Source organism: Leopardus geoffroyi, chromosome C2 (assembly GCF_018350155.1).
Source record: "Leopardus geoffroyi isolate Oge1 chromosome C2, O.geoffroyi_Oge1_pat1.0, whole genome shotgun sequence".
Taxonomy (NCBI): domain Eukaryota; kingdom Metazoa; phylum Chordata; class Mammalia; order Carnivora; family Felidae; genus Leopardus; species Leopardus geoffroyi.
Window position 1 is genome coordinate 1,947,994 of NC_059333.1, and position 27,524 is coordinate 1,975,517.

Sequence of the window (27,524 nt, forward strand, 5' to 3'; positions counted from 1 at the left end):
TTTCCAAATCAGAACGGGGGGACCGCCCCCACCCCGTCCCCCCACCCTGGGTCTGGTGACTGGGATGGTACTTGTGTGGACGCAGGGCAGGGTGTATAAACTTGGGGAGGACCTTGAGCGTCCTGATGTGGAGTCCCCTGTCCCTGCTGGTGGTCCTTGGCCATCCAACCTGGGGTCTGAATCCAGAAATCGCAGGGCCGCTGGGTCACAGTGAGCCTGGGGGCTGAGACAGAGCTTCCTGAACTGAGTCACTTCCTGCAGAACCTCCAGGAAGAGACGCACACAGGAGGAAGAGGAAGAAAACAAGCAGGCAACCAGGAGGAGGGCACCTGTGTGGCTGGTTGCCAGGACGCCACAGCCTGGGTATAAAAGCCGCCTGGGGAAGGAGGCTCCAGACCAGCCCCGTTTTCCACCCTGACTCCACTCCAGCCCTACATCGCCATGTGCCACACCAGCGGCTCCACTGGCTGCCAGCCGGCCTGCTGTGTGCCCAGCTCCTGCCAGGCATCCTGCCACGTGCCCAGCTCCTGCCAGGCGTCCTGCTATGTGCCCAGCTCCTGCCAGACAGCCTGCTATGTGCCCAGCTCCTGCCAGGCGTCCTGCCCTGTGCCCAGCTCCTGCCAGACGTCTTGCCGCATGCCCGTGAGCTGCAAGCCTGTTGTGTACCTGCCTGTGAGCTGCAAGCCCATTGTGTGTGTGACCCCCTCCTGCCAGTCCTCGGGGTGCTGCCGGCCCTCCTGCCCCACCCTGGTCCTCAGGCCTGTCCCCTGCGGCACCCCTATCTGCGGCTAGCCCGTGGCCTCCTAGGACCCCTCCTCTGTGGGGCCAGAAGTAGCTGCTGTCTGAACTCCCGGCAGGCAGACCTCGTCCACCTGAGACCTTCTGGACCTGACTAGACCATCTTACAGCAAAGCCGCCTGATCCCCACTAACCGGTGTCCCCCGACCCCAGCCCGGGTCATCCACACGGCACCCACCCTGGCTGGTGCAAGCGCCCAGGCTCTGCAGCCGCCAGCACTGAGCTCTAATAAATCCCAGAGCGCATGTGAAGCCCACCCGAGCGTGTGCTGTGTCTTATTAGTGCTTTCCTCAAACTGCTTCCTCCAGGGCTCACTCCCAGGCTTCTGGAAAGTTCCTTCTGCAGAGAAGCCACAGGGGACCAGATGGCTGTGCCCGGGGGACTGACCACTCAAAGGCAGCCCTTTGGGCGTGTGGGCACTCCTAGCTCAGCCCGACGGGCCCCCAGGGCTTCCTGTGTCCCTTGACCGTGAGGTCAGTTCTCAGCTCTGGGTGGGACCCAGGGCGACCCTCTGACTTTGTGAGGTTAAAAGTCCCCTGCTCGGCAATTACTATGCGAGCCCACCCCGGTCTAACCATTAAAACTGTCCGATCCATACAGAGAACAGCTCCTCCTGCAAACGTCCGGGGGCACAGGGCTTTGTGGGTAAATTCCGTGGGTCCCGGAGATGTCCGTGTCCCCATGCCCGGAATCAGTGACTGCAGCCCTACAGGCTAGGTGGCTTCCCAGATGGGGTGCACAGAGGGTCTCGCAACGGGAGACGCCCTGGAATAGCCAGGTGGGCCCATGTCATCCCAGGGACAGGCGGGAGACGCACAGAGAGGGCGTGGTCGTCGGCATAAGGAAGCCGAGGCACACCGGGGTGCCGGCGGTAAGCTGTTTGGGAACCAAGAAATAGTGTAAGAGGAACACCATCAAGGGGGGTCCTTCCTGCAATGGACACATATCTGGAAACTTCCCTTATCGTGAGGTCACGGGATCATAGAGGATGTGAAATTCAGGAGCGGCTCTCAGAGCACCGGCCGTTCGCAGCCCTTCCTCGTCCTTGGTCCCGTTCGGACCCCACCGCCAGCCACTGTCTCACCGTCACAGGTGCTCAGTCATTGCGTCAGGCCCTCGTCCTGCACACACCCTCCCTCCAGGACCCCGGGGCCACGGGCCCACCCCCCAGGCAGCGGGGAGGCCCTCCCAGTGTCCTCAGTGACGCCTCGGAGGGGGCGACCGTCCTGGTCTCGGGCCCGACGGGTGACGGGGTGTCTGGGGTCGGGAGTTGCCCACAGACGGGCTCCCCCGAGATCTGGAGGGTCCCAGAACATGCTGGAACGCTCTAGCTGGGAGTCGTCCCGCTGACGGTGTAGACGTTCTGTCTGAGAGCTGTCTGGCTGACCGTGTAGATGCCCCGTCTGGGAGCAGTCTAGTCTGGCCGACCGTGTAGATACCCCGAATGTGAGCAGTCTAGTCTGATTGACCATGTAGATGTCTATCTGGGAGCAGTCTAGTCTGGCTGACCGTGTAGATGCCCCATCTGGGAGCAGTCTGGCTGATGGTGTAGAGACGCCCCGTCTGGGAGCAGTCTGGCTGACCATGTAGACGCCCCAGCCAGGAGCACCTTGGCCTCAGGGTGGCCGGCCACGCCTTCTGCAGCTGTGACCGACTTTCCCGGGGAGCCATCAGAAAGTCCTGGATGTTCTCGTGCCACGGGGCAGGGGTGGGGGCGGGGGCGCGTCCTGCAGGGGCCCTGCCCCTCCCTCCCATGCACTATCCTGGCACCGTTGTGCGTTGTGGGTTGCTGGTTTCCACGTGAGTCAACATCCACGCGCTGCGCTCTTTTTGGTTCCCGATGAGGCGGAACTTCCTCACGTCTCTCACTCTGTGCTGTGAGGAATCCAATCTGCCCGTCTATCTGTGCAGACGGTGGAATTTTTCTTAAAACTCGAATGGACGAGGAACGGGCACAGGTTTTGAATAAATGTGGGGAAACTGAGGGATTTAGGAGTCAAGGCAGGTAACAATCCAGCCCCTTTCTCTTCACAGGCCCCTGGGGATTTTGCTCTGTCTCTGCTTCCCTGGGAGGGGGGTGGGGAGAGCCAGCCTCTGCGAGGAGGTACCCCCCTCTCCCGGCTGCCGGCCTCTGCTGTTCTGCTCCCGAGGGCCCCTTCCGTCTGTCCCTGGCACGAGGGACAAATAGGGAGCCTGATGCTGACCTGGTGGGTCTGGCCGGTGCTCGCTGACCCTCTCTAGTGCTACTGGTCCACTGAGACTGCAGGCTCGTCCTCTTCCACTGTCCTGAGGATTTGTTCACAAGGCAGCGTTTTGCTCCCTGTCTCCTCAATCAGGCCTTGAAAGCTGGAGCAGAATGTGTGATGCCTGAACCGACCCCTGCACCCCTCCTGGGGCCCGCGGGAATCTGCTGGTGCTTCAGAGCGTCAGCCCTCGTGCCCAGACCAGCACGCAGGCGTTCCTGTGTGTGGACGCCTCTCTCCAAGGGCGTCAGTGCGGTGTTACTGGGCCCTCGGGCTCCCACCAGGTAGGGTCGTGCTGCCCCCAGCTCACCTTTAACCTGCACGGGCAGGGGGCCAGGCGTGGGCAGGGCCCAAGGCCCACTCAGGGTGCGAGGCTTCTGCAGCCGCACTCAGGTGCCGGGCCCAGCCCGGGGAAGGCCTGGCTCTTCCCGGGGAGGAGGGTGGGGCCGCGGGGTGGGAAGGGAAGTGGACTATGCGGACAGCGTCCGCGTGCAGATCTCCTCTTTCGGGGGCTTTGAACTTGGACTTGGAGGCTACGTCTTTGTCGCTTGCTTCCACCAGGCAGAGCAAACGCTGCCCGCGTTGGCGTGGTCTCTGGGCTCAGAGGAGAGGGAACAACACAGCCATCTCTGTTTCATGATCCAGACATTTTATTGATGATAGCAGTGGCCTTTGTCACTCGGAATGAGAGCAACCAACCCTGCAGGGGAGGGTTCCAGGGTGCAGCAGCCCACCCACCCCCCACCCCGTTGAGGGACCTGTCTTTTTTTTTTTATAAACTTTTTTTTTTTTAATTTTTTTTTTTTTCAACGTTTAGGGACCTGTCTTTGCAGAAAGGGAAGCCGGGCATGTCCGGATCCCCGGGAGGCAGCAGCTGTGTGTCCACCGAGGGGCAGGGGGTGTCCTGGCGCCCCCAGAGGGGTTCCGGGGCTCCTGAGAGAGGACGTCTGTGCTCTAGAGGCAGAAGCTGGAGCCGATCAGCAGCAGGGCTGGCCCGAGACAGGGCCGCAGCAGGCAGGGCGGGGGCACGCGGGGCGGCAGAGCAGGGACACGCAGGAGGCCGGGCGGCAGCAGGAGGAGGCAGGGGCGCAGCAGGCGGGGCGGGGGCACGCGGGGCGGCAGAGCAGGGATACACTGGAGGAGGGTCTGCAGCAGGGGCTGGGCTGGCAGCAGGAGGGGGCTGAGCAGGGGGAATCTTTGTAGCAGACAGGGGTGCAGCAGACGGGCTTGCAGCAGACAGGGGTGCAGCACACGGGCTTGCAGCAGACAGAGGTGCAGCAGACGGGCTTGCAGCAGACAGGGGTGCAGCAGACGGGCTTGCAGCACGCAGGGGTGCAGCAGTCTCCCTGGCAGGGGGAGGAGGGGCCACAGGACGGCTGGCAGCATGAAGAGGTTGTGCAGGGGGAGTCCTCACAGCACACAGGGGTGCAGCAGACGGGTTTGCAGCAGACAGGGGTGCAGCAGACGGGCTTACAGCACACAGGGGTGCAGCAGGCGGGTCTGCACATGGGGCGGCAGAGCAGGGACACGCAAGAGGAGGGTCTGCAGCAGGGGCTGGGCTGGCAGCAGGAGGGGGCTGAGCAGGGGGAATCCTCGCAGCAGACAGGGGTGCAGCAGACGGGCTTGCAGCACACAGGGGTGCAGCAGACGGGCTTACAGCACACAGGGGTGCAGCAGTCTTCCTGACAGGGGGAGGAGGTGCAGCAGGATGGCTGGCAGCATGAAGACGTTGTGCAGGGGGAGTCCTCGCAGCACACAGGGGTGCAGCAGACCGGCTTGCAGCACACAGGGGTGCAGCAGACGGGCTTACAGCACACAGGGGTGCAGCAGACAGACTTGCAGCACACAGGGGTGCAGCAGTGTCCCTGGCAGGGGGAGGAGGGGCCACAGGCGGGCCGGCAGCAGGAGCCAGTGCGGGCCGACTGGCAGGGGCTGCACAGGAGGGTCAGGCAGGGGGCCGGGGTGCAGCACGGGGGCTCGCAGCAGCTCTCTGGGCAGTCGTCCACCTGCCAGGAGGAGTCGGGGCAGGAGTCCGAGGCCCCGGGCAGGCAGACGTGGCTGCCATAGCTCAGGTCGCTGGAGCAGACGGACAGGGTGGACGCGGCCATGGCGGGGGCGGTGGGGCTTCAGGAAGGAGTGTGTGTGAGTGTGTGTGTGTGTGAGTGTGTGTGTGTGTGTGTGAGGAGCTCCGGCTGTCTGTCGGCTTTTATACCTCCCGGCTGCGTGTTGTCCCAGCCGATGGCTCACATGCCTCCTTCCTTGTTGGTCTGAGAGCTGCTTGCAGGGTAAGCCCTCATTAGTGCTGCTTTATTTTCTACGATTGGATTTTACTCAGTCGTCTTGTGAGTCTGTTGCAGGACTCTGTTTTCCCACATGTTCATTGTTTGGTTCCAGAAAACTTGTGGAAAATATTTGAGGCAGGTTTTGCTGAGTGAGGTTAGAGGGGAGCCCTTCTCCAAAGTGATGAATTCTGGTTACATCTCCCCTGTTTGGAACTGCTTTAAATATTTTAAAATTCCTTTGAAGTCTGATAAAGTGCAACTCACCTTATAAAATGCAGAGGACTGGCTCATAGAAAGCTAAGTACCCACCCTGTGCCTGTGTCAGGAGCAGTGTTTCCATGCCCCCAGACAGGCTCAGTCTCAGCTCCTCTTCGTCCTCCATGACTAACTCAGAGGCCCCTTGTTACATTTCAAGATACATTCTGGACTTCTTTTTTCCATTTTCATTTGGCTATGTTAGAAGATCAAAAACATTTTTACATGTGGTGGTCGGTTTTATATTTTAGGACTTTTGTCATGTCTGAAATGCTGCGATTTATGATAGTTTGGCTGGGTATAGAATTCAGATTTCTAACTGCTTGTTTCCTGAAAGCCTCAAAGGTGCGTTTCCATTCTCTTTTGCTGCCATTGTTTATTCACCTTTTATCTCTCTCTTTTGTTTTATACTTGAGGAGCACTCGGTTTTCTTTTTATTGTAGTTCTGAACTTTGTATGGTTGGAACTCATTGAGCATTTCAGTGCGAAGGCTCACTTCAGGAAATGTTTGTGTACAACTGAAAAAAATATCTCATCTTTCCTTGTCTCTCTTTTTGTGCTCCAGTTAGACATCAGACCTTCTGGAACCAGCCATTTAAAAAAAAATTAATGTTTGTTTATTTTTGAGAGAGATAGAGACAGAAAATGAGCAGGGGAGGGAAAGAGAGAGAGAGAGACACACACACACACACACACACACACAATCCAAAATATGCTCCAGGCTCTGAGTTGTCAATGCAGAGCTTGACACAGGCTCAAACTTGTGAACCAGGAGATCGTGACCTGAGCCGAAGTTGGACGCTTAACTGACTGAGCCACACAGGCACCCCTGCAACCAACCTTTCTATCTCTCAACTTTTCTCTCATTTTCCTTATGTTTGTCATTTGCCCTCTTGACTCTCTTGGTTTTATGTTTTGGACCACGTTTCAGTCTTTAGCCATTTCTAGCCTATTATTTGGCATTATTTGCAAGCTTACAGTTTTCAAACATCATCACCTGATTATTTCTTGTTCATAGCAGCTTGATTTCATCTTGTGATGTGAAGGAGATGTGTTCTCCGCAACTCTGATTATGGTACAGGTGTCTCCATGCTTTCCACCGAGTCTTACACGTCTATTCCATTGGACATCAGGCAAGGCCTGCTCAATGGTGTCAGTTCATTTGATTTTATGAATGAAAAACTTCTGGGGCATTGAGGTCCTGTTCCAATTTATATACAAATGTTTCCATCTGCGTCTCTTTTCTACAAACATAAAAAAATCCTGAGCTTCCTTCTTGCTTTTATAGTATTTTGATTTAGTTTTCCTTATAATGTTTGAGATATCCTTTCTGTAGGCCTTCTAGGGGTTGTGGGAGAACCATGCATTTAATCCACTCTCCTGAATGGAAGAATGCAGTGTTGCTATGGGAAATACGAATAACCACCTGGTACTACAGGGTGTTCCGGTGCTTTCCTGTGTAGACACACACAGTCACGGCGGGCAGCTTCCGAGGCCAGCCACTGTGTGAGGCGCCCCTCGGGGACCCACTTTCACAGATGCAAAAATGCTGGAGAAGTGAACCACTCAATGGTGGGTGGGAAGTTCAAGAGCCCACAATTCCGGATACATCTCTCATGCCCCCTGGTCAAGCCCCCAGGCCTGGCCCCCAAAGCCTGGGGTTTTGTGAGTGGGAATGGGGAGGGAACGCGGGCTTGAGGCCCGTGGGGTCGGGGGAGGCTGACGCTGGCTTTGGGGACAGGCCCTGGTGCCGGTTTGATGACTTCCTCTACTCTGCCCACAGGTGCCTCTGGGGTCCGGCTCAGTCTAGCAGGTGTTGGGGCTCATCCTCCTCTTCTGCTTCTGATTTGTGGCCCACGTCCCTGTGTGTGATGCCCTTTCCCTTGGCCCATACACTGCCTGCTTCTCCCTTCTCTGGACAGTCACAGCATCATTCAACTGCCCCTGCTTCAACCACACCTCCTTAGGGTTGCCGGCACCCTGACCCAGGTCCGGACCCCTCTCTGAGACAGGCCACAGTGGGTTGGGGGCCTCAGGCTGGTGCCGGCAGGCCAGGGTCAGTGGGAGATCGAACGATCACATGATTTCTGAAAACAGGAAGAAAAGCTCTGGGCATCTGAGCAGGGACAGAAGGGCAGCGAGCTGGGTCCTGGCTCGCAGGCACGGAGGCGCCAGCAGTGAGCGAGAGTCCAGAAGGCTGTGTCACAGACAGCCACGTCAGTGGCAAGGGATTCACGTTTCGTGTCTTCCTTTCCAAGCGCATGCGTTCTGTTTATTTTGCTGTCATGGCACCAGCTGGGATGCCTGGTACAGCCCGAGCCCCTGGCAGCAGACCCTCCTGCCTCACTCCAGGGGGGAACCAGAGTGCGTGACGGACCGTGTGGCCAGGCCGACGTTCATGGCTTTGTGGTGGAATTTGGTTGAACTTACGTGGTTTCTTTGTCTTCCCAGTTTGCCAAGAGTTTTGCTTTGGGCTTTTGAGTAAAGAATGAGTCGGATTGTGTGTGTGTATGTGTTCATCTGTTGGGAGGAATTCTAACGGCTTTTCTGCTCCCACTCTCCAGCATCATTGATCATATTTCTAACTTGCATTCGGACATTGACTCGACTTTTTACTCTTGTCGGGCAGCTCCGTATTGGATGAGCTAACGCTTCGGAATTTCTTTGTATTCTTAGGTGAGCCTGGGTTACAGTCAGTTTCTCTGTCTCCCACCCTCTAGAGAGAGGTTTTGGTATCAGAGTTTTACCAGGCGTGTTAAATAAACCCAGAAGACTTCTGGCTTTTTCTAAGCTCTGCAATGTTGTGAATATAACAGGAAAGGCCTCTGTGTTGAAGGCTGGTGGTAGGCAACCTTACCGAGTCTATGCTTTTTGAAGACCAGACCTTTACATATCTTTTCAATATCTTCTTTGGATATCGTTGTATTACAATTTTCATCTTGTTAGTCAATACAGGCAACTTATAATTTCTAGAACTTGGTATATTTCATTTACATTTTCTTTTTTTAATGTTTGTTTATTTTTGAGAGAGAGGGAGAGAGAAGGGGGAGGAGGGGCAGAGAGTGAGGGAGACACAGAATCTGAAGCGGCTTCAGGCTCTGAGCTGTCAGCACAGAGCCCAACGTGGGGCTTCAACTTACGAATCATGAGATCCTGACCTGAGCCGAAGTCGGACGCTTAACTAACTGAGCCCCCCAGGCGCCCCTTCATTTACATTTTCTAATTTTAGGATAAATATACTCATATACTACTTTTTTTATGCTTAGAAACAAATATCTCTGAATCGGTGAGCATATTCTTCTGTCCATTTTAAAGTTTATTGTTAGTAAACTTGCCAGAACTTGTAACATTTTACAGATACTTTTATTAAAATTTTTTTTCATGTTTATTTTAGAGAGAGAGAGCAAGGGCACAAGCAGGGGAGGGACAGAGAGAGAGGGAGAGAGAACCTCAAGCAGGCTCTGTGCTGTCAGTGCAGAGCCTGACATGGGCTCGATCTCACGACCCTGGGATGATGACCTGAGCCCAAATCAAGAGTCGGACGCTCAACCGACTGAGCCACTCCTACTCTTTCTTAATTTGTTTTTTCAGGGACACCTGTGTGGCTCAGTCAGTTAAGTGTCAGCTCAGATCTGATCTCACTGTTTGTGAGTTCAAGCCCCGCATACGGGCTCTGTGCTGACAGCTCAGAGCTTGGAGCCCACTTAAGACTCTGTGTCTCCCTCTCTCTCTGTCCCCCACGCACACTCACACTCTCTCTCTCTCTCTCAAAAATAAATAAAAATTTAAAAATAAATTAAAAAAATTGTTTTTTCAAGTATTTTTTTCTAGAGTGTTGAGGGGAACACTTAACGTCTGTCCCGGAAGCCTCGCACCAGGGGAGGTGAGGCTTTGTCAGTAATACTGTTCCACACGCTCTTGTTTAGGCTACCGTGTTTTGGGGACTGTCCTACCACCACCGTAAGGCCAGGCCTCCCTAGGAAAGGCTTGACAGACTGCAGGCGGGTGAGTTTCTGCTTCGGAGGTGACGGATGGTGGTGTCACGGCAGGTGCCTCGGGATTCCCGCTGGGTCCCAGGCACGGATAGTATCCGTGAACGTTCTGTGGACACGTGAAGAGCCCGGGCCATTTCCGTCTTGCCGGAGATCGCTGAGCAGAAGTTTAGGAGGTTCAAGGGCAGTGAACTTTCCGGGCTCCTGTCGTTCAAAAGCCATCCTCTGTGGTGAGTGGGGCAGGGCCAGGGGTTCCTCTATTTTCTAGTCTTTTCTCTTGCTAGAACCTTGTAGAAACTTCCCCCTCCTGGCCCCTGCCACCTCGGATTACCGTAATGCCTTCATCGCCTTGTTTCATCTTGCTGCTCACAGCATCTTCTGGCTCCAGGCGCGTTTGTGCAACTTTTATGCCATGACTTTCTTCCATGACTGGGGTTCGATCCTTCCCCTTCCACTCTGCTCGGGGCCACGGATGCTGGCCGGCTGCGTTTGCTCTGCTCGTGTCCTGGGCTCTTCGGACCTTCCTCGCTCTGTCCTTCTGTATCGCGTTCTGTGCAGATCCTTCCAGAATTAGCTTTTACCCACACGCTCTACTGCACACACTCTTATGTCTCCTTTTATCTGGAGTGTCATGCTTTTAGCTTCCAAGAAGTCCCAAGTATTTCCGTCCTTCTTCCCTCCCTCCCTCCGTCTGTCAGTCTGTCTGTCTGTGTTTCTGTCTTTCATAAGCATCCTGTTCTTACTTTATTTAGGAAGTGGTAGCCTCTCCCTTACTTCAGTGTCCGCTTGACCGTTAGTCCAGAGATTTGCTTCTCTTCCACACTTACGCTTTCCTTACGTGTTTGGAGACCTTTGGTGTTCCCGTGTTTACGCGAGGCTCTGGAGAGCTGGGTATTCGTTGGCGGTATGTGCTGTGCACAAGCAAACGTATCCTTCTTCGTGCAGAGCTGACGGCTGGGGCTCTGAGGAGCGAAGGAAGTGTCCTATCTTCCGGAAGTTTCTAAGAGTGCTGCGTGTTTCTCTCCAACCCTCAACCGGGATGGGAACCTCCAGGCCACCCCGCCCCGTGTGGTTCCTCTCCCGCCACTGCTCTGCGTCAGCCGGACGCACCGGGGCCGCGCGATGCAGGACTGCAATCCAGGAGTCCCTGGCCCAGGGGTCACACACAGTCTGTCCTCAGGTCAGCCCCTGACGCCCCCACCTCGGGCCGCTCCAGGTCCTCGGAGGAAAGCCACCGCGACAGTCCGCTGACACCTGCCGTGCTTCCTGTCGAGGTTTAGAGTCAACCTGCGCTTTCCGCTCAGACTTTCCCAGAAGACCTTTTAAGGGTTTGGTCCCTGGGTGGCCCTCCTCGGTTTTCTCTCCCTGCCCGGGACTCACCGATTCTTGTTTGGATGCAGGGGAAATGGCAGCGTTCGTCAGCAAACCGGTCCAAACTGGAAACGGAATGAGGTTTTGCGCGTGTGTGTTTTAAGTTCATTTATTTATTTTGAGAGCGGGAGAGTGAGCGCATGTGAGGAGGGGAGAAAGAGAGAGAGGGAGGGAGAGAGAGAATCCCGAGCAGGCCCCGCACTGCCAGTGCAGATCTCCACGTGAGGCTTGAACTCACGAACCGTGAGATTGTGACCTGAGCCGCAATCAAGAGTCTGACCCTTAACTGACTGAGCCCCCGGGCACCCTGAGGCTTTGTGTTTTTGACAGACTTCTTCTATATATATGGCTCACCTGCCACCGTGTTGACCTACTCCGGGTGCACGGTCCGTGGTCTTATTGTGTTCTCAGACTTGTGCCGCCACTCCCGTGCCTTAATTTTGGGGCCTTTTCACCACCCCTCCCCCTCAAATCTAGGGACTGTGATGGTCACCAGTCGCTACCCTCTGTCTTCCCCAGCCCCCAGCCCCCAGCAACCTCCAGTCGCTTTCCGTCCCTGGATTGTCCTACTCTGGACATTTCTGATGAACGGGAACCCACGACACGTGGCCTTTTGCGTCTGGCTCTCGCACTCAGGCCCAGCCGTGCTGGGGTGGACGGTGCTTCCCTCCTGATGAGACCCCGTCGCGTGGCCCGGCCACATTTTGTGTGACCTCTTCGGGTCGTTTCCACTTTTTGGTTACTGTGCGTCAGGCTGCCGCGAACACCGTGTCCGGATTTCGCTGGCACACCTGTTCTCCGTCTTCAGGGAAGGCGCTGGGAGGTGGGCCTGCTGGGTCACGTTGCGACTCTCGGGAACACGTTTGGAACTTTCTTTCTCCAGCCTGTGCCTGGGACCCAGGTTCAGATGGGGCAGAAGGACACTGCAGTGGGGCATCCCCGAGGGCAGCTGACACTTCCCCCCGGCGCACTCCCGGGGGACCAGGGCAGGCTGGGCCTCGCTGGCTGTGACAGCGGCATAGGACCAAGTAGAAGAGGAGGGGGAGGGAGCCGCGGGCCCTCTGCTGCCATCCGCTCCCCCTGCGGTGGCCAGAGGACACAGAGCCCGGAGGCTCAGGCCGTGTGGGAGCAGGAAAGCCAGACTCTCTGCTGCCTGAGGCCCTCACTGTGTCCCTCCCTAGGGAACTGGCCATGCTACCAGGAAGGCGGGCCAGCCTGTGTCACCTTGGCCTCTAGCTCTGGGGGTGCCTGTCTTAGGGGGCGGCCTCAGGGAGGAGCAGGGGGGCAGCCGTATGAGATGGGACAGCTCAGCCCGCTGTGCGTGCCTAGCCACCTGGCCGGCTGTCCTCCGTGCCTACTTGCTCGGTCTGTGTGCTTGGGATCCCGGACCGCATGTCCCGTGGGGTGCCCTGGAGGGGGCCTGAGCCCCAGCCCGAGGGGCAGCGGGCAGAAGCCAAGCGGCCATTTGGAGAGGCCGGGCAGACCTCGGGGTGCGGGAAGGGCAGCCTGGGGGGCAGTACGCATGAGTCCTTCTCACCCCCCCTCCCCCCGCCCCACCACCAGAGACGTGGGCATCTTCCCACTTACCTGGGACATGGGCCTCAGGGGCCTGGTGCAGTGGGGGTGGCGGGGTGGGGGGCCGGGTCTTAGGGAACAGCGGATGTGGGAGCATCAGATCAGGTGTCAGGATCCAGGAAATGGTCAGGAGGCAACCGGGAGGAGGCCGCACAGGGGCTGGCGTCCTCAGTTGGTGAGCACCGTACCCCCGCCGGCCATGCCTGAGAGCCACGGTGGGGGCTTCTCCATCCTGGTATGGGGTGGGGACAGGCCGGAGGAGAGGCTGCTGGGTGTGGGCAGCCAGCAAGCTGGAAGGGAGAGTGTGGCTCAGGCGCCCGTGGCTGCTGACGGCGTGGGGGTGGGCGTCCACTGTGTCCCACGAACCTCGGTCTTGGTTAGAGAGACAGCTTTTCTGAGATGGACCCGGGGGCCACGTGCTGGGGCCAGGGGTCCCCTAGGGCCCACGGGGGCCTGGCCTGTGGGGTTCCCAGAAGTCAGCACCAAGTGTCCACCGTCACCCTGACCCTAGTGTGTCCACAGAAAGACAGGAGGTCGGCACGAGTCAGAGGCGGCTTTATTAGGACTCAGAGGTGATGTCACTGCTGGGGTGGGGCCAGGTCTGCTGGGGGACAAGGAACACCCCAGAGCTCATGGGGCTGGTGCCGCTGGGTGCCCTTGTGCAACTGGGGTCAGGGCAGATGTGGTGAGCATCCCAGGTCCCTGAATAAGCGGCCAGGCCAGGAGGAGGGGCTCGCCTTCCCCTGGCGCTTGTGCCAGCCACAGGGGGCACAGCTGGCTTGAGGTCAGCGTCCTGCCCGGAGAGGACCCTGGGTGATGTCTAGGAAGGCTCAGCAGCAGGACTGGCCTGAGGCGGGGCCACAGCAGGCAGGGCGGGGGCACGCGGGGCGGCAGAGCAGGGACACGCAGGAGGCTGGGCGGCAGCAGGAGGAGGCAGGGGCGCAGCAGGCGGGGCGGGGGCACGCAGGGCGGCAGAGCAAGGATACACTGGAGGAGGGTCTGCAGCAGGGGCTGGGCTGGCAGCAGAAGGAGGCTGAGCAGGGGGAGTCCTCGCAGCACACAGGGGTGCAGCACACGGGCTTGCAGCAGACAGGGGTGCAGCACACGGGCTTACAGCAGACAGAGGTGCAGCACACGGGCTTGCAGCAGACAGGGGTGCAGCAGTCTTCCTGGCAGGGGGAGGAGGTGCAGCAGGATGGCTGGCAGCATGAAGAGGTTGTGCAGGAGGAGTCCTCGCAGCACACAGGGGTGCAGCAGACGGGCTTGCACACGGGGCGGCAGAGCAGGGACACGCAGGAGGAGGGTCTGCAGCAGGGCCTGGGCTGGCAGCAGGAGGGGGCTGAGCAGGGGGAGTTCTCGCAGCAGACAGGGGTGCAGCAGACGAGCTTGCAGCACACAGGGGTGCAACAGTCTTCCTGGCAGGGGGAGGAGGTGCAGCAGGACGGCTGGCAACATGAAGAGGTTGTGCAGGGGGAGTCCTCGCAGCACACAGGGGTGCAGGAAAAGAGCTTGCAGCAGACAGGGGGGCAGCACACGGGCTTGCAGCACACAGGGGTGCAGCACACGGGCTTGCAGCACGCAGGGGTGCAGCAGACGGGCTTGCAGCACGCAGGGGTGCAGCAGTCTCCCTGGCAGGGGGAGGAGGGGCCACACAGGAGGGTCAGGCAGGGGGCCGGGGCGCAGCACGGGGGCTCGCAGCAGCTCTCTGGGCAGTCGTCCACCTGCCAGGAGGAGTCGGGGCAGGAGTCCGAGGCCCCGGGCAGGCAGACGCGGCTGCCATAGCTCAGGTCGCTGGAGCAGACGGACAGGGCGGACGCGGCCATGGCGGGGGCGGTGGGGCTGGTGGAGGGAGTGGGTGTGAGTGTGTGTGTGCGTGTGTGTGTGTGTGAGTGTGTGAGGAGCTCCGGCTGTCTGTCGGCTTTTATACCTCTCAGGTGTATGTTGTCCCAGCCGACGGCTCACATGTCTCCTTCCTTGTTGGTGTTTGGGGTGTGAGGACTGTCATTAGGGCCTATTCTGTTGTGTCATGATCTTGCCTCAGCTTGTAAACATAGGACAGCACTCGTCAGGGCTGTTTGTCCCTGGCATGAGCCTGGTTCCCCTGGGACACCTGCAGGGAAGGCAAAGCCTCTCTGCGGCTGACTCCGCAGCTCCCACCTGGCCGGTCATGTGCCGGGGCCCCAGGTGATGGCTCTGGGCTCATGTGCTGTGCTCCTGTGGACCCAGCCCGGACCTGACCTGGAGCAGCTGGCCTGGCCCATGACTGGGAGAAGAGAGGACAGAGGTGCATGTTGTAGGGCACAGGCAATGTGGGACTGATCCTTCCGAGTGGGCTTATGAACTTCTGTGGTCCCAATGTCAGCCATGGCCAGCAAGGAGAGGGACGTCCTCAGACAGGACTGGACCTCCCTTCCCCAAGGAGGAGCTGAAATGTCCCAGGAGGCCTACACTCCCTAGGTCATTAGGAGGAGCAGATTCAGGGACTGACCTTTGGTTCCGAAATCTCGTTCCCCGAGCCTGTGGTCAGTGGTCCTGGCAGAGGCAGGTCCCTGCTTGGGGCCCGAGGGTGGGGTGAGATTTAATCTGGAGGAGTGGGCGTGGAGCAAGGGTGATATGGGGACCGTCCATCCAGGACCCTCCATCATGGCTGTATTTCAAAATTCAAAGGGAATCTTTTTGGAATACAAATTAAGGATGTTGAACTATAAAAAACGTTGACAATGTGCCTGATGGATGAAGGTCAATGAAATTGATAAAGTCCTCACAATGAAAGCAGGAGAGGGTACAAAAGAGTCACACACAACGTTCAAGACCTTCAAATTTCCACTAAGCACTTGGCAACTACTTGAGTTTAGTAATAATCAAATGTTCTCAAAATAAAACAAAATGTCCTACCTGTGAGCTCAAGATTTACGACGTTGATCACTTCCAGTGCTGCTGAGTGGGGGGGCTCACTCCCAGAAGTCCTTAGCAGGCATGATTTTTACAAACAGAACCCATAATATATAAAATTTATGATCATATCCATTTTATTTTATTTTTTAATTTTTAAATGTTTTTTATTTTATTTTCGAGACAGAGAGAGACAGAGCATGAATGGGGGAGGGTCAGAGAGAGGGAGACACAGAATCTGAAACAGGCTCCAGGCTCTGAGCTGTCAGCACAGAGCCCGACGCGGGGCTAGAACTCACGGACCACGGGATCACGACCTGAGCCGAAGTCGGCCGCTTAACCGACTGAGCCACCCAGGCGCCCCAGATCGTATCCATTTTAAAGTGCACAAGTCAGTGGCATTTACAGGAGTCACGATGTTGTGCAGCCACAACCACTGTCTACTTCCAGAACATTCTCATCAATCCAGAGGAAAATCTTGCACTATCTCGGAGCCCCCCTCCCAGCCCCCATCAGTCACTAATCTGCTCTTGTCTCTATGGATTTGCCCGTTACACACATTCCACAAACAAGGAATCCCCCAGCACGTGGCCTCTTGTGTCTGGCTACTTTCGCTGAAAATCATGTTCTCCAGGTTCGTCCGCATTGTAGCAGGTGTCCGTGCTCCGCTCCTGTTCATGGCTGAGTAATATTCCACCAAACAGGGAGACCACATTGTACTTACCCGTTCGTCAGTCAGTGGACATTTGGTTGTTTCCACCTCTTGGCTGTCGTGAACAGTGATGCTGTGGACATTTTTGTGCAAGTTTTTGCTGGAATAGCTCTTTTCGGTTCTCTTGGGCGTATATACCTAGCAGAGGGATTGCTGGGGCAGATGGTCACTCTGTGTCTACCTTTGGACGAACCGCCAGACCACTTTCCACCGCAGCCGCGCCATTTTACATTCCCAGCAGTGAGGTGCGAGGCCCCAGTTCCTCCGTGGGCTCCCCAACATCGGTTCTATTGTGTTCGGCATGAAAAACATTGGAGCCATCCTAGTGGGCATGAAGTGGCATCTTCTTGTGGTTTGGACGTGCATTTCCCCAATGACCAATGACACGGGGCTTCCTTTTGAGTTCTTGTTGGCCATTTGAATATTTTCTGTGGAGGGGCGCCTGGGTGGCGCAGTTGGTTAAGCGTCCGACTTCAGCCAGGTCACGATCTTGCGGTCTGTGAGTTCAAGCCCCGCGTCGGGCTCTGGGCTGATGGCTCGGAGCCTGGAGCCTGTTTCCAATTCTGTGTCTCCCTCTCTCTCTGCCCCTCCCCCGTTCATGCTCTGTCTCTCTCTGTCCCAAAAAAATAAATAAATAAACGTTGAAAAAAAAAATTAAATGAATATTTTCTGTGGAGAAATGTCTAGTGCTTTGCCCATTTTTAATTGGGTTATCTATCGTTTTATTGTTGAGTTATAGGAGTTTGTTATGTATTCTGGATATTAAACCCTTATCAGAATTATGATTTGCAAATATCTTCTCTCATTCTGTGGGCTGCCTTTCACTCTCTTGATAGTGACCTTCAATGTACAAAACTTTAACTTTTGATGAAATCCAGTCTATCTATGTGTTCATTTGTTTGGTGTCATAACCCAAAAAACCATTGCCAAATCTAAGGTCATGCAGATTTACCCCTATGTTTCCTTCCAAGAGTTTCATGATGTCAGCTCTTATATTTAGGTCTTTGATGCTTGAGTTACTTTTTATATATGGTGTGAGGTAGGGTTCAACTTTATTCTTTTGCATGTGGATGTCCAGTTGTCCCAGCACCATTTGAAGAGACTATTCTTTCCCCACTAAATGATACTGATACCCTTGTTGAAAATAAATTGACCATAGAAATCTATTTATTTCTAGACTGTCAATTTTATTCCATTAACCTATATATGTAAATCATTATGCCAGTACCACTGTTTTGATTACCGTAGCTTTGTGGTAAGTTTTATTTCTCCTTTCTAATTTGGATATATTTTATCTTGTTTGCTCACTGAATTGTTCTGGCTAGAACTTCCAGGACAGTATTGAATAGAAGTGGTGAAAGTGGGCCTCCTTGCCTGTTCCTGGCTTAGGGGAAGGCTTTCAGTCTTTTGCCATGGTGGCTGATGTTTGCTGTGGGTTTTTCATCTGCCCTCTTATTATTTTGAGGAAGTTATTTTCTCACAGTCTGTTGAGGGTTTTATTATGAGAGGGTGTTGCCTTTTGTCAAATGCTTTTTCTGTATCAGTTGAGATGATCGACGAATGTCGTTTTGCTAATGTCGTGCATTACTCTGGTTTTCATGCGTTGCATCACTCTTGCGTTCCTGGGATAAACCCACTTGGTTATGGTGTATGATTCTCTTAAAATGCTGCCAGATTTTGTTTGATTGTATTTTGTGGAAGTTTTAAAAATCTTTATCTGAAAAGATTATTGATCTGTAGGTTTATTTTGTTGCCTTTGTCTGGCTTTGATATCAGGACCTCACAGAATGATTTAGAAAGTGTTCCCTCATTTTCTGTTTTTTGGAGGAATTTGAGAAAGTTTAGTGTTAATTGTTTTATAACTGTTTAGCACAACTCATCACGAAATCATCTGGTCCTGGGCTTTACTTGTAGGGGAGGTTTTCAATGACAGTGTTATCTTGTTACTTGTTTTATGTCTGTTCCAGTTTGTCTATTTCTTCTTAAGTCAGTTCACTCACTTGAGATTCAAAGATACAAATACATTGAAAAGAAAGGATGGAAAAAGATATTTCATGCAAATAGTAACCAAAAGAGAGCTGGATGGCTATAATAAAATCAGACAAAATATACTTTCAGTCAAATATTGTTGTAAGAGACAAAAGGACATCAAATATTGATAGGGGCACCTGGGTGGCTCAGTCGGTTAAGCATCCAACTTCAGCTCTGGTCGTGATCTCACAGTTCATGGGTTCAAGCCCCACATTGGGCTCTGTGCTGGCAGCTTGGAGCCTGGATCCTGCTTCAGATTTTGTGTCTCCCTCTCTCTCTGCCCCTCCCCAGCTTATACTCTGTCTCTGTTTCTCAAAAATAAATAAAGCATTAAAAAATATTGATAAAAGTGTCAATATATCAAGAAGATATGACAATTATAAGCACATATTCACCCGGTAGCAGGCCCCTAAAATATACGAAGCAAAAATTACAGAATTGAAGAAATAGTTTCAGTTCTACAACAATAGTTGGAGACTTCAATAAGTCATATCCACTAATAAAAAAATGACATAATAGAACAACTAGATCAAAGATCAATAATGAAACAAAGGCTATAAACCAACTAAATCCATGGCATATACAAGACATTGAACTCAACAACAGCAGAATGCGTGTTCTTCTCAAGTGCCCATGAAACATTTTCCAGATTAGACCATATGTTAGGACACAGAAAAAATCTTAGTAATTTTAAAAGACTGAAATCATAGAAAGCATCTTCTCTGACCACAGTGGAAAGAAACCAATAACAGAAGAAAGATAGGAAAATTCACAAATATATGGAAATTAAACAACACACAGTGAAACAATTAATGGGTCAAAGAAGAAATCACAGGAGAAGTTAGAACGTACCTGGGATGAAAACACAATGAACCGGTACTTACAGGATGCAGCAAAAACAGTGCTCAGAGGCAGATTCATAGCCATCAACACTTAATTTATTTATTTATTTATTTTTAAAAAAAAAATTTTTTTTTTCAACGTTTATTTATTTTTGGGACAGAGAGAGACAGAGCAGGAACGGGGGAGGGGCAGAGAGAGAGGGAGACACAGAATCGGAAACAGGCTCCAGGCTCCGAGCCATCAGCCCAGAGCCTGACGCGGGGCTCGAACTCACGGACCGCGAGATCGTGACCTGGCTGAAGTCGGACGCTTAACCGACTGCGCCACCCAGGCGCCCCAACACTTAATTTAAAAAGAAGAAACATTTAAATCCATAACCTGACTTTACATCTTAAGGAACTAGAAAAAGAAGAGCAGACTAAACCCAAAGCTGGCAGAGGAAGGAAACAAAGCACAGATTAATGAAATAGAGGGGTAGGAAAACCACAGAAAGAATCCATGAACCCAAAAGTCGGTTCTTTGAAAAGAGCAACAGAATGAACAAACCTTTAGTTAGACTAAGAAAAAAAGAGAGAAGACTCAGATTAAAGAAAAATGGGGACATCACTGCTGACCTTACAAAAAGATAGAAGAGTATTGTGAACCACTGGACAAGGAATTAGATGCAACACACAAACCCTTATAAACACACACACTACCCAGTCCGACACCCTTGCTAGAGTTCTTCATCCCTAACTATGTCTCCAAGTTTAGTGCCCTTTTATTTCAGCCCAAACGGTCATTTCTTTTGGGGCAGATATATCCACTAATAATGAGCTCTTTTAACTTTCATTTACCTGGAAGTGTCTTAATCTGTCCTTCATTTGGAAAGCATATGTCTAACATGGACTTCTTGGTTGGTGGTCTTTTCGGGACTTTAAACACATCATCCCACTGCCGCCTCGCCTTGCATTTCTGATGAGGAATTGGCTATTATTATTCCCACTTGCTGCTTTTAAGATTCTCTTTGCCTTTGCCTTTGGATAGTTTGATGATAATGCATCTTGGTGTGGATGTCTCTGAATTTATTCTACTTGGAGTCCTTTGAGCTTCCTGTATGTGTAGCTTCCTTTAAATTGTTTCTTTAAATTTGGGAAGGTTTTGGCCATTATTTCTTCAGAATTTTTCCTGCTCCTTTCTCTCTCTTCTTTCTTTTGGAGATTCCTGTCAAGTGTATGTTGGTCTACTTGAAGGTGTCCCCACAGATCTTGTAGTCTCTGTTCACTTATCTTTATTCCTTTTCCCCATCTACTCCTCGTACAGGAGTATTTCAACTGGACTGTCTTCATATTTACTAATCCTTTCTTCTCCTGATCACATGTGTAACTGAGCCCTGCTGGTGAAGCTATCGGTTCAGTTATTGTGACTCATTCAATGACCCTAGAATTTCTTTCTGGTTCCTTTTTATACTTCTGTCTCTTTATTGACATTCTCAGTTTGATGAACATTATTCTCTTGGTTTCTCTTAGTTCTTTGTCCACGGTTTTCTTGAACTCCTACAGTATATTAAGAGTTTATTTAAAGGCTTTGTCCAAAAAGTTCAATCCCTGGGCTTTTTCAGGGACGTTTTCTGCTAATTGCTTTTTACCCCTGTGAATGAGCCATCCTTTCTTCCTTCTTTGCACACTTCGTAGTTTTTGTTGAAAACCAGAGATTTCCAATATTATAATGTAATCATTCCAGATATCAGATTCTCTCCTTCCCTATAGTTTGTTGTTGCTGATTGTTGGGACCTGTCATTGTGTTTTGTTTAGTGAAACTTCTAAACTATTTTGTAACAACTATACTCTTTGTCAGGTGTGGTCACTGTTCCATTAGCTTAGTGGTCAGATAGTGGTTTGGCAGAGAGTTCCTTGAACACCTGGAACCAAACAGTATTTGTGTCCAGTCTTTGTGGCTGGGCTCTGCTTGTGTGTTGGGCCATGCCCACAACCCTGGGCTGGGCGTTTACAGCTCTTCACCTCCACTTCCTGCCTTTCAGAGCGGGATGTGCAGCCAGCAGTGAGTGCGTGGGGCCTTCTCAGGTCCTTTGTGAGCACGGGCCCCTCGTGGGCATGGGTGGGGTCTTCTGGACTCGCGGCCATCTGTAGAAGCATTGAAAGCCCTATTCCCCCAAGAATTTCATTCCCCAGGCTTTCTGTCCTCGGTGTTTTGGGGTGTCTTCTGTTTGCCACAACTGATACCCTTTCCCCAGGCGGCAAGGGGTTAAGTTGACAGACACTCTGTGTAGCTGCTTCTCTGCCTTGAAAGAGTTCCGAGTTAGGAGAAAGAAAGCCAAGCCTTTGGTGTGGGTGCTTCCAGAGGCCACTGCACAGACAACCACCCTTCTGGTAGAACAGGGGAATGGGCCCGCTCTCTCCCTCCAGCACCAGGCCCCTCACCGGGACCAAGTCCACCAGGCTGCAGTCGCTTTTGTCTTGATGAAGCATTCCCCTGGTTGTTGTAAACCTTCGGCCATTTCCCACGATTCAGATGAAATTGACTCCCACAGCTTTGCCAGTTTCTTCAGTGTCTGGGGCTGGGGCGGGCCCTTAGAGTTCCCTATTCCTGGTCTTTTCTGACATCACTCTCAGTAGGCACACTTTTCAAAAGTCCTTTTGAGGGCACTTGTTGACATCTCTCAGGATTTAAAATTGGCAAACGCTCTGACCTGGAAGTCACTTTGGAATTTAGGTGTGGTGAAAACGCACGCCAGTTCACACAGGGAAGTGGTGAGGACCTCACAGTGGCTGTTTGTAATAATCAAAAGGAGAGAGACTTTAGATGCCTGTTCTCCTGTTCCTGCAAAAATAACAGACTCTTTTGAGAGAGAGAGAGAGAGAGAGCAGGAGAGAGGGGCAGAGGCAGAGAGAGAATCCCAGGCAATCTCCACGCTCAGTGTGGAGCCTGCTGTGGGGCTTGATCCCACAGCCCTGAGATCATGACCTGAGTGGAAATCCAGAGTTGGATGCCCAACCAACTGAGCCCCTAAGGCGGCTCTGTTTCTGCATAAATAAAATGGCATATCCACACTTTGGGAGGCTATATGTCTCGGCAAAAAGGAACAGTGAGAAGGTATTATTCTCTATCAAGTTAGCAAAGATAGCAAAACATGGGCTCCCCCCTCCCCTGTGGGACAGCCCGTACCTGTGCCCACCCCCTGTGGGACGGAGCTGCTTCTACCCACGGGGGGTGGTGGCGTCTTTGTTCCCAGCCCAGGTGGTGCCCACAGATTTCCCCAAGAGCAAATCTTCATACCTGTGATGGTGGCCGGACAGCAGAGCGATGGCCCGAGGTAGACACGGCTGCCGAGTGTCACGTGCAAGAGCCCCCAGTCCCCCAGAGGTGGCGATCTAAGCCCCAGAGAAGAGTGGCAGAGGCCCTTGGGCGCTGGCTGATGGTCACGTGCCTCCCCTGAGCCCTCATTCCCAGATGAGCTGTGGGTCTCTTTGTCAGCAGAACAACCACAGGAAACAGAGGGAGAGGGTGTCAGACATGTGAGGATTCGCTGGGGGTTATTCTTCAGACAGGGAGTTGCATGGCCTGCCTGACCCTGGGGTTGTGTGGGGCTGAGGGCGTCAGCTCCTCGCCTATAGGCCCGAATGCCCAGGAGGGTCCATGGTGTCTGCCTTTCAGGGCATCCTGGGGACACTTTGGGGGCATTTTCTGGGGGGGCTGCAGGTGTGGCTGGGTCAGGCCTGGAAGGAGTTCACGATGATGGATTCACTGGCTGTGAAAGGGAAAGGCTGGCGTGGCTTCTTCCTGAGTCGAGGGTGGCCTTGGGGGCTCAGCAGTAAGCAGGGTCCTACAGGTGATGGCTTAAGTGAGATGGGCAGGACCCTGAGGGGAAGCTCATGGGCGCGTGGCCGGCTAGGCTGCAGGAGATCCCACAACCCCGGGGAGAGGGCAGTGAGCAGGGACACAGCCCAAGGTCTTGGGGGGAGCTGGCTGGCAGCCTGTGGAGCCGCTGGTGTGGCACGTGGGGGCTGGGGGCTGGAGGGAGATCAGCGTGGAGGTCGGGGCTGATCTGGGGGCCCCTTCCTTGGGCGGCCCTTAAATGGCGTCATGACAGCCAGCCACACTGCCTCTGCTGTGTTTTCCCAACTTTGTCCCGGGAGCATCTCTCTGTGGGACGCTCCTCTGGCTGTTATGAACATGTCTGCTTGGAGACCAGTTCTCCAAGTAGGAGAGCTCTTCTGGCTTTGGATAGAAGCTGCAGGCTTCTAGAGCGTTCTGTGCCTACTACGTGGAGAGCCTCAAGTTTAGCCACGGCTCAGGGGGTGGGTCAGAAACTGCCCTCAGCACTACCTTTGGGCCCGGCCCCAGTTCCAGGGGACCCTGCTCAGCTCCCCTCCAGCTGTCTCAACCCCCTGCCTCCGGGGTGAGGGGTCCTGGGACCAGTAGCAGTGTCTGGCCAGAGCCAGTGACCCCCTTCTAGACCACGCTCACTTCAGTGCCAACCCCCCAGATGCCCACCCAGGTGTCCCCAGGCCTGCCAAGGGCCCACATGGGTCCTTCCATGGTGTGCCCAGGGTGTACTCCCCAAGGCCCCAGGGGCCTGAGGGCTGGTGGACGGGGCTTGTGAGGAGCAGTGCGGGGCTGGGAAGAGGAGGGCAAGGTTGCATTTGCACCCTCACCCAGGGCCCTGACCCTGAGTGTGGGAGCAGTCTGTCTGTTTTGGGCTGTTGGGCATATGCTTCTCAGTCCCCCTCTGCCAGCAGGACCCCCGACACCCTGTTTAGCCTGTAGCCTTCTGGTACCTTCCCAGACACCATGACCACTCTTTGTCTCAGGACTGTCCCAGCTGCAGCACAAAGCACATGACAGAGGCCACCTGGTGGTCGGTGGGGACAGCCACCCCTGCTCAGGTGTGGGCCAGGCTCGGACCTGCCATGGCAGCCAAGAACTGCCCCGTGGGCAAAGACTGGCAGGTGCCCTCGGGTGATCGGAGAGCGGGCCCTATGACAGCCGGTGGCAGGGTGGCCCTTTGGGCGTGCACCATCCACGCCACTTGGCCACTTGGGCCATGTCACTCAGACCCAGAATCCCATGTCTCCCGTGACGTGTAAACGTGCAGACAAACATCATCCTGGGGCCAAGAGACGCTTCTGTCCCAGAAAAGGAGTTCTGCCGCAGGGCAAAGTTCACGTCTACGAAGTTCTCCCACAAAGGCAGCAGCCGAAGCACCGCCCGGACGGGGCTGGCCATCCCGTGTGTTGCCTCAGCTTCCTCGTCGTGAGGGGCGTGAAGAGGTCTGAGAGCAGGGACAACAGTGAGATTATCTCCCGAGGCCTCCTGGTGCCTACAGCTGTGAGGCCCAGAGAAGGGCTGGGCCAGGCCACTGCCTCTTGTGAATACATCCACGGAATGGCAGGTGGGCTCAGAGCGTTCAAGACCGTGCGCCTTACGGAAGCGACAGGAGAGCCCAGAGGGCCCGGGCAGGAGATGCATACCAGACGGGATCAGCAAACTGGGGCATGGGAGTTTATTAGCACACCTGCAAGGGGTCCACACGGCTGGATGGACGGAGGCAAGGGGCCTGAGCCAGAAGCACAAGACCCTGGTTGGTGTGGACAGATGCTGGAAGGCTCTTCACCAGCTGGGCTGGCACGGCTCCAGAGAGTGGAGAGAAGCCCAGAGAATCGCAGGTCACGTGTGCAAACCACTCAGGACAAGTGTTCCTAGGGTGGGGGCAGGGGCCGGGGCGGGACAGTCCCGGCCACCGTGGTGGTGACCTCGCTGCATATCCCCGCCCTTGTCAGCAGGTGCCCTCACGTGCGGCCAATGTCACCCAGAGGTCAGAGCGCACTGTCACCTACGGCACTCGGTACATCGTGGCCTGACGGGGACCTCAGTTCACAGGGAGGGCCCTGCACCATGACTCCGGGTCCCTCATAGCCCCCCGGGCGGAGCCTGGCCTACCAGATGGTGGCCCCAGAGTCTGGCCCGGGACCACCTGGGGCTCCTGCCACCCACCCTCATACTTTGTTTCAAACCTAGTCGATTTCCATGAGAGGTTGGAGCACCGTCTGCCCCGCTCCATCACCTTTCTGCTAAACGGGTAGAGCCCGCGGGAGGACCACAGGGCGACCCCAGGCCCGTAGAGGCTGTGAGCCTGGAGCCCCCAGGCCTGCTTGTCTGGGGCCGGTTTGCCCGGATGGGGCAGTGGGTGGAAACGGGCCAGGCCACGACCCGTGTGCAGGTGACCAGCCTGGGAAGCCCTGGGCACTGGGCCCACCGGCACGGAGCTTCCTGGGCCAGGGCGTGAGTCCCACCCGTGGCCCTGCCCACACGAGGTAGGCCCGCCTCTGGGACTGCTCAGTCCCTCCTTCCTAGAAATGTTTGTGGCTGGAAGAGACCGTGTCTGGGCAAAACCCCGGGGTCCCCGCACCCCCATGAGGGTCAGATGAAAGGAAGCAGATCAGCTGGCGAAGTGAGTTTATTGGGGTACCCAAGGAGGTACTGACAGGTTAGGAGTCGAGGTCAAGTGACCTGAGCAGAGAAAGTAGGAGGGAAGGACAGGTGACCCAGAACAGGTGCAGGTGCCTCCTGGGAGCAGAAGTCCCGGGAAGCCGCGGGGTCAGCGTTCCTGGGAGGCAGGAGGTCAAGGTCAGGTCAGGAGAGTGGACACGTGGGGGACCCCGTCCTGGGTGGGGGCAGCCACCTAACACAGGTCAGGACTGACTGAGGGGTGGCCGGGAGGACCACAGTCACCAGGTGGGACCTGAGCCCAGCTGGCCCTGGGGGGACGTGCCCATCAGCAGCAGGACTGGCCTGAGGCGGGGCCACAGCAGGCAGGGCGGGGGCACACGGGGCGGCAGAGCAGGGACACACAGGAGGCCGGGCGGCAGCAGGAGGAGGCAGGGGCGCAGCAGGCGGGGCGGGGGCACGCGGGGCGGCAGAGCAGGGACACACAGGAGGCTGGGCGGCAGCAGGAGGAGGCAGGGGCGCAGCAGGCGGGGCGGCAGAGCAGGGACACGCAGGAGGAGGGTCTGCAGCAGGGGCTGGGCTGGCAGCAGGAGGGGCCTGAGCAGGGGGAGTCCTCACAGCACACAGGGGTGCAGCAGACGGGCTTGCAGCACACAGGGGTGCAGCAGGCGGGCCTGCACACGGGGCGGCAGAGCAGGGACACGCAGGAGGAGGGTCTGCAGCAGGGGCTGGGCTGGCAGCAGGAAGAGGTTGAGCAGGGGGAGTCCTCGCAGCAGACAGGGGTGCAGCAGACGGGCTTGCAGCAGACAGGGGTGCAGCAGACAGGCTTGCAGCAGACAGGGGTGCAGCACACGGGCTTGCAGCAGACAGGGGTGCAGCACACGGGCTTGCAGCAGACAGGGGTGCAGCAGTCTTCCTGGCAGGGGGAGGAGGTGCAGCAGGCGGGCTGGCAGCATGAAGAGGTTGTGCAGGGGGAGTCTTCGCAGCACACAGGGGTGCAGCAGACGGGCTTGCAGCACGCAGGGGTGCAGCAGTCTTCCTGGCAGGGGGAGGAGGGGCCGCACAGGAGGGTCAGGCAGGGGGCCGGGGCGCAGCACGGGGGCTCGCAGCAGCTCTCCTGGCAACTGTCCACCTGCCAGGAGGATCCAGTGCAAGCACTGGGTGAGCAGACGCGGCTCAGGTCGCTGGAGCAGACGGACAGGGTGGACGCGGCAATAACACAAGTCCTAGAGCAGCAGGGGTCAGCCATGCTGGAGTTTTGTGCTGGGAGCCGAGCTGGACGGGGGTGTGTGTGGCAGGTGCGAGGGCGAGGTGCTCCGGGCCAAGGGCTTTTATATCCCTCCCTGGGGTGCTGTGCGTCGCCGGAGTCTCGACCGGACTTCCTTTTCCTTGTTATTGCCGGCGTGTCTGCTGACGATGCTGATTGGTTTACCTCCTGCGAGATGTTTGCGGCACCATCTCCAAGACCCTGCGTGTGTCTGGTGGTGGCTCGTGTCCGGAAAGCAAAGCCTGGGATGCAGAGTTTCCGTTGGTGGAGAGGCCGGTGGTTGGGTGTGTCCACTCCATTTTTGCTTGTGTGTCTTTGGTGTGAATTCCGGTCTCTGCAGGTGCTCCGCACGTGGCCCAGACCCTCCTCGCTGAACGAGGCTGTGTTGGCCGCAGGGGTGTCCCCTTGCCGGCTCCGCCTGCAGACTCGGGCAGGTGCGCCCAGCCCTGCCGAGTGCGTGCGACTCCCGTGGTCCGTTCCAGACCCTGTTCTTAATTCCCTGCTTATCTCACAGTTACCAAACGATGTGCGTTATTCTGTTCTCTCCCGAGTTTGCAGTTTCATTATTTTCTTTTAATTTTTGACTTTTTTCCAGTTTTTATGTTTATCACCTGGTGCTCATCGCAAGTGCCCTCCTTGATCCCCATCACCTGTTTCCCCCATCCCCCCACCCACCTCCCCTCAGTTCTCTGTAGTTAAGGGTCTGTTTCTTGGTTTGCCTCTCTCTCTCTTTTTTCCCCTTTACTCATTTGTTGTAGTTTTTAAATTCCGCATGTGAGTAAAGCCGTATGGTATTTGTCTTTGACTAATTTTACT

The 27,524-nt window shown here is 55.1% G+C and overlaps 4 protein-coding genes and 1 long non-coding RNA gene across 6 annotated transcripts in view; 3 read left to right on the forward strand and 2 right to left on the reverse strand.

Moving 5' to 3' along the window:
• The window catches only part of TSPEAR (thrombospondin type laminin G domain and EAR repeats), a 159,395-nt gene that overhangs the window by 40,915 nt on the left and 90,956 nt on the right, over positions 1–27,524 (forward strand). The window lies entirely within an intron of this gene.
• LOC123610481 (keratin-associated protein 12-1-like) lies at positions 384–14,801 on the forward strand. The gene is made up of 2 exons (XM_045501164.1): positions 384–934; positions 14,790–14,801. Exon 1 carries the CDS (start codon positions 442–444, stop codon positions 790–792), a length of 351 nt encoding a protein of 116 aa, XP_045357120.1. The 5' UTR covers positions 384–441; the 3' UTR covers positions 793–934; positions 14,790–14,801.
• Positions 3,670–3,985, reverse strand: LOC123610485. The gene is made up of 2 exons (XR_006718152.1): positions 3,863–3,985; positions 3,670–3,799 (listed from the first exon to the last, which is right to left on the reverse strand). It is a non-coding gene; the product is annotated as an uncharacterized LOC123610485 (long non-coding RNA).
• LOC123610483 (keratin-associated protein 10-7-like) lies at positions 3,999–5,243 on the reverse strand. Its single transcript, XM_045501166.1, has 2 exons — positions 4,269–5,243; positions 3,999–4,187 (listed from the first exon to the last, which is right to left on the reverse strand). The coding sequence occupies exons 1-2, from the start codon at positions 5,147–5,149 to the stop codon at positions 4,019–4,021; spliced, it is 1,050 nt and encodes a 349-aa protein (XP_045357122.1). The 5' UTR covers positions 5,150–5,243; the 3' UTR covers positions 3,999–4,018.
• On the forward strand, positions 12,567–27,358 carry LOC123610477. The gene is made up of 4 exons (XM_045501158.1): positions 12,567–13,453; positions 13,763–13,863; positions 13,987–14,038; positions 26,435–27,358. Exons 1-4 carry the CDS (start codon positions 13,333–13,335, stop codon positions 27,283–27,285), a joined length of 1,125 nt encoding a protein of 374 aa, XP_045357114.1. The 5' UTR covers positions 12,567–13,332; the 3' UTR covers positions 27,286–27,358.

Bases quoted from the DNA above. Each gene is read 5' to 3' on its own strand.
- LOC123610481 (XM_045501164.1), top strand. From the start codon at position 442: ATGTGCCACACCAGCGGCTCCACTGGCTGCCAGCCGGCCTGCTGTGTG.
- LOC123610483 (XM_045501166.1), bottom strand. From the start codon at position 5,149: ATGGCCGCGTCCACCCTGTCCGTCTGCTCCAGCGACCTGAGCTATGGC. The intron at 4,188-4,268 runs GCCCGTCTGCTG...CCCCTGCTGCAG, and splicing joins TGCACCCCTGTCTGCTGCAA to ACCCTCCTCCAGTGTATCCC.
- LOC123610477 (XM_045501158.1), top strand. From the start codon at position 13,333: ATGTCTAGGAAGGCTCAGCAGCAGGACTGGCCTGAGGCGGGGCCACAG. The intron at 13,864-13,986 runs GGGGAGTTCTCG...GAGGTTGTGCAG, and splicing joins AGCAGGAGGGGGCTGAGCAG to GGGGAGTCCTCGCAGCACAC. The intron at 14,039-26,434 runs GGGGGCAGCACA...CGCAGCACACAG, and splicing joins AAAGAGCTTGCAGCAGACAG to GGGTGCAGCAGACGGGCTTG.